Source organism: Austrofundulus limnaeus, unplaced genomic scaffold, assembly GCF_001266775.1.
Source record: "Austrofundulus limnaeus strain Quisiro unplaced genomic scaffold, Austrofundulus_limnaeus-1.0 Scaffold489, whole genome shotgun sequence".
In the NCBI taxonomy this organism is placed as follows: Eukaryota; Metazoa; Chordata; class Actinopteri; order Cyprinodontiformes; family Rivulidae; genus Austrofundulus; species Austrofundulus limnaeus.
The window spans coordinates 298,316-301,216 of NW_013952891.1; the positions used below are offsets into that span (position 1 = coordinate 298,316).

A 2,901-nucleotide genomic window follows, 5' to 3' on the forward strand; every position below is an offset into this window, starting at 1 on the left:
TGATTACACATTTTTTATTATTGTCATTAGTGATTATCTCAATTTCGGCTAAAAGAATTGACAAAATCCTACAAACTGTGCCTTTAATTAGTTACACAGTAATTACATTTGAGAAACAAAAAGGAGCCTGCTTGGCTAGAGAACCCTAGTCTGGATATAGACCTTCTCCATGCTCARTGACTGCTGTCAGGCCTGCTAAGGTTCTACTTGTTTCCTGGAGCATCACTAGGGCACAATGTGGAGCATGAAGGTAATTAAAATGTTTTACACACATCACATCATATGAGGGTGAAGGAAGGAGAAAAAAACTGTACCAAAGTAAACAAGTGTGGAACATTTGTTGGAAAGAAACACTTAAAAGCCCTAATATGACACTGACAGATCTCATTTTACAATCTGTAAACTGATTTCCTGTAGGATTGTGTCTGACTCACCATCGTCCTTAGTGGTGAATTTCACCGTGTTGCTAGGTGGACTCTCAAACCGACTGTTGGCCACAACCATGAACATCTTATAATTAGAGTAGGGCACCAAGTCAGACAGAATACCATATGGTGCTGCCACAGTGGTGTAAAAACCTTTGACCTTCTTCTCCTTATTGACSGCCAGGCCTGGAACTAGACTGGACTCACGCCAGTAATACAGCTGGAAATTGGAAGAGAGAGGGTCAGCGGGTTATTCATGCTGATAAAAGTGAAATGGTTAAAGAGGAGAGCAAAATGTCTCATTTTTCAGATGACTAAGGTGGTTCTTGGTATGAAAGTGCTGTCAGTCTCACTCTGTACTCCTTGAACTCTCCATGAACAAAACTCAGATCCACAGGAGTCCAGTGGATGTTTGCTCTGTTGCTGCTGACCTTTGACACTCGCAGTTCAGTGGGTGCCCTCGTGGGCTCTGAGCACAGAAAGGAAACATGGTGCTGTTTGTGTTTGRTTTTGATTCAGGTCTAGTTGATCTGGTTTATTATGGTGTGCACACTCACTGTCTTCTCCAGAGTACCCAAYGACAACATTAGACTCAGGTCCTGATCCAAAGTCRTTCCTGGCTTGGATTTTGATCTCATAAGGCACATACGTGTCAGTGGGGTGGACAACATGTTTGGAGTGGAACGTGGTCACGTTGTTCCAATCCTCCCCATCATCTTTTCGTCTCCACCACACACTGTAGAGCAGGTTTGGGCCGTTTCTCTCCAAATCACGCAGTGGCTGGAAACAGAAAGACAAAACGTGTCAGCACACTGATGCACACACTGACACACACACACAACTGTACACACACACTGCCTTAAGTGAGGCTGATAATCAGTCTCTGTACAGATCAAATGCTCTAGTGGTTCCCAACAAGTCCATCTGAATAATTAAAACTGTGTATAACTCAGTTGTTTTTTTTTTCTAATTTAAGTTTGTAAATATTCCCTTTATTGTTTTATTATTTTGATATAGAGATAAAGGTTGAACATGTTTTTGGAAGAGGTGGAGAGTAGTGAGGGTTTGGGGGGATAGTGTTGTAGTGCTTGAAACCGGTCTTGGTCTTAAGACGATAAATACTATTTTCCCCCCACTGTACATGTGTACAGAACACTCCATCTTTTAGGAAACAATTTTTTTTCTGGTCTTGTTTTTGTCTCAGTCTCACCATACCTTGTTTGTTTTCATGTACAGTGCCCTGAGACAACCTATGTTGTGACTTGGCGCTATATAARTAAATTGAACTGAAATGAAATTGAAAGTGTGTCGAACGCTCAAATTGTTCAAATCGCGCCGCTCTCATCGCTCTTGATGTGCCGCAGCACTTCCCAACGCGCTGCTTGACGAGCGTCCACCATAGACTTTGCACTTACACCTGACGCTCTTGATGCTGAAATCGCGTTTGTTGTGAACGCAGCATTAGAAAATAACTTCACATGTGCTTTTTTCTAAGTTGATAGATAAGCAGATACGTGTTCTCGCTCTTCTCAGCTGTTTGACACTCAGTCAATCTTTTCTCACCTCCCAGGTGATCTCCATGTTGTCCTTCTGGGAGCCCCATCCTCGTAAATCCCTGGGGATGGCATCTGGAGCTTCATTTTGAAAGAAAAGAGAAGAGTCAGATCAAACATTTCCTCCTTCAATAAACAGTTGATCTGTGGTGAAATAATTTGGTAATAATATTTTGGGACTGATTTATTTCAGAACAAGAAAAGTCAAAAATAAAACAATCTCAGGCGTGTTTAAAAGCCTTTATGTTAAATATTATTTAAATAAATACACACTTCTCATGAACAGCTAATGAAACATTAATATTTAGTTAAACGATGACAGAACTCATTGAAATGTTTTCAGARGAGGGGGGCGTGGCTTACGTGCTCCGCTGGTTTTGTAGCGTGGGGAGGGCCTGCTCGGCAGACTCTGACCCACTGAGTTTATGGCGATGACTCTGAACTGGTAGTTGACGAAAGGGGCGAGCTGCAGGATGACAGAGTTCAGGTCTCCGGGGTAGGTGGACAGGTCCTGCCACCTGCCTGGTTCCCAGTGATTCTCTTCGAACTGGACCAAGAACTCTGCAGAGAACCAGGACATGTCATGGCTCACAGTGGAAACACACAGTTCCTTTAATGCTGCAGCACTGACCACTGTGCTGCTGCAGCTCCACGAGCCTAGAGACAGTCACCTGTGACRGGACTCCTGTTGTCGTTTCCAGGGATCCAGGTGAGACGAACGCTACGGGCTGCTGGATCTGACAGATCCAGATCCATCGGTGGTTCTGGACGTCCTGAGAGTGTCAAAAACACACAAACTRTGAGCATGCCACTAAACTCTCAGTCATCAGGTTTCTTCTTTACGCCTAATGCTGCGTTCACACCGAACGCGATTTCAGCTTCAAAATCGCAGCCAAGGCTGAAGTTGGTCGCTTGTGCACTTT

At 43.6% G+C, this 2,901-nt stretch overlaps 1 protein-coding gene across 1 annotated transcript in view; it reads right to left on the bottom strand.

Annotated features, from left to right (window-relative positions):
- nfasca (neurofascin homolog (chicken) a) overlaps positions 1–2,901 on the bottom strand; it is a gene marked incomplete in the record, with an annotated part of 116,748 nt that overhangs the window by 46,898 nt on the left and 66,949 nt on the right. The window contains 6 exon segments of the mRNA XM_014025637.1: positions 435–645; positions 779–894; positions 983–1,205; positions 1,989–2,059; positions 2,342–2,539; positions 2,650–2,751. Coding sequence (XP_013881091.1) covers positions 435–645; positions 779–894; positions 983–1,205; positions 1,989–2,059; positions 2,342–2,539; positions 2,650–2,751 — 921 coding nt within the window.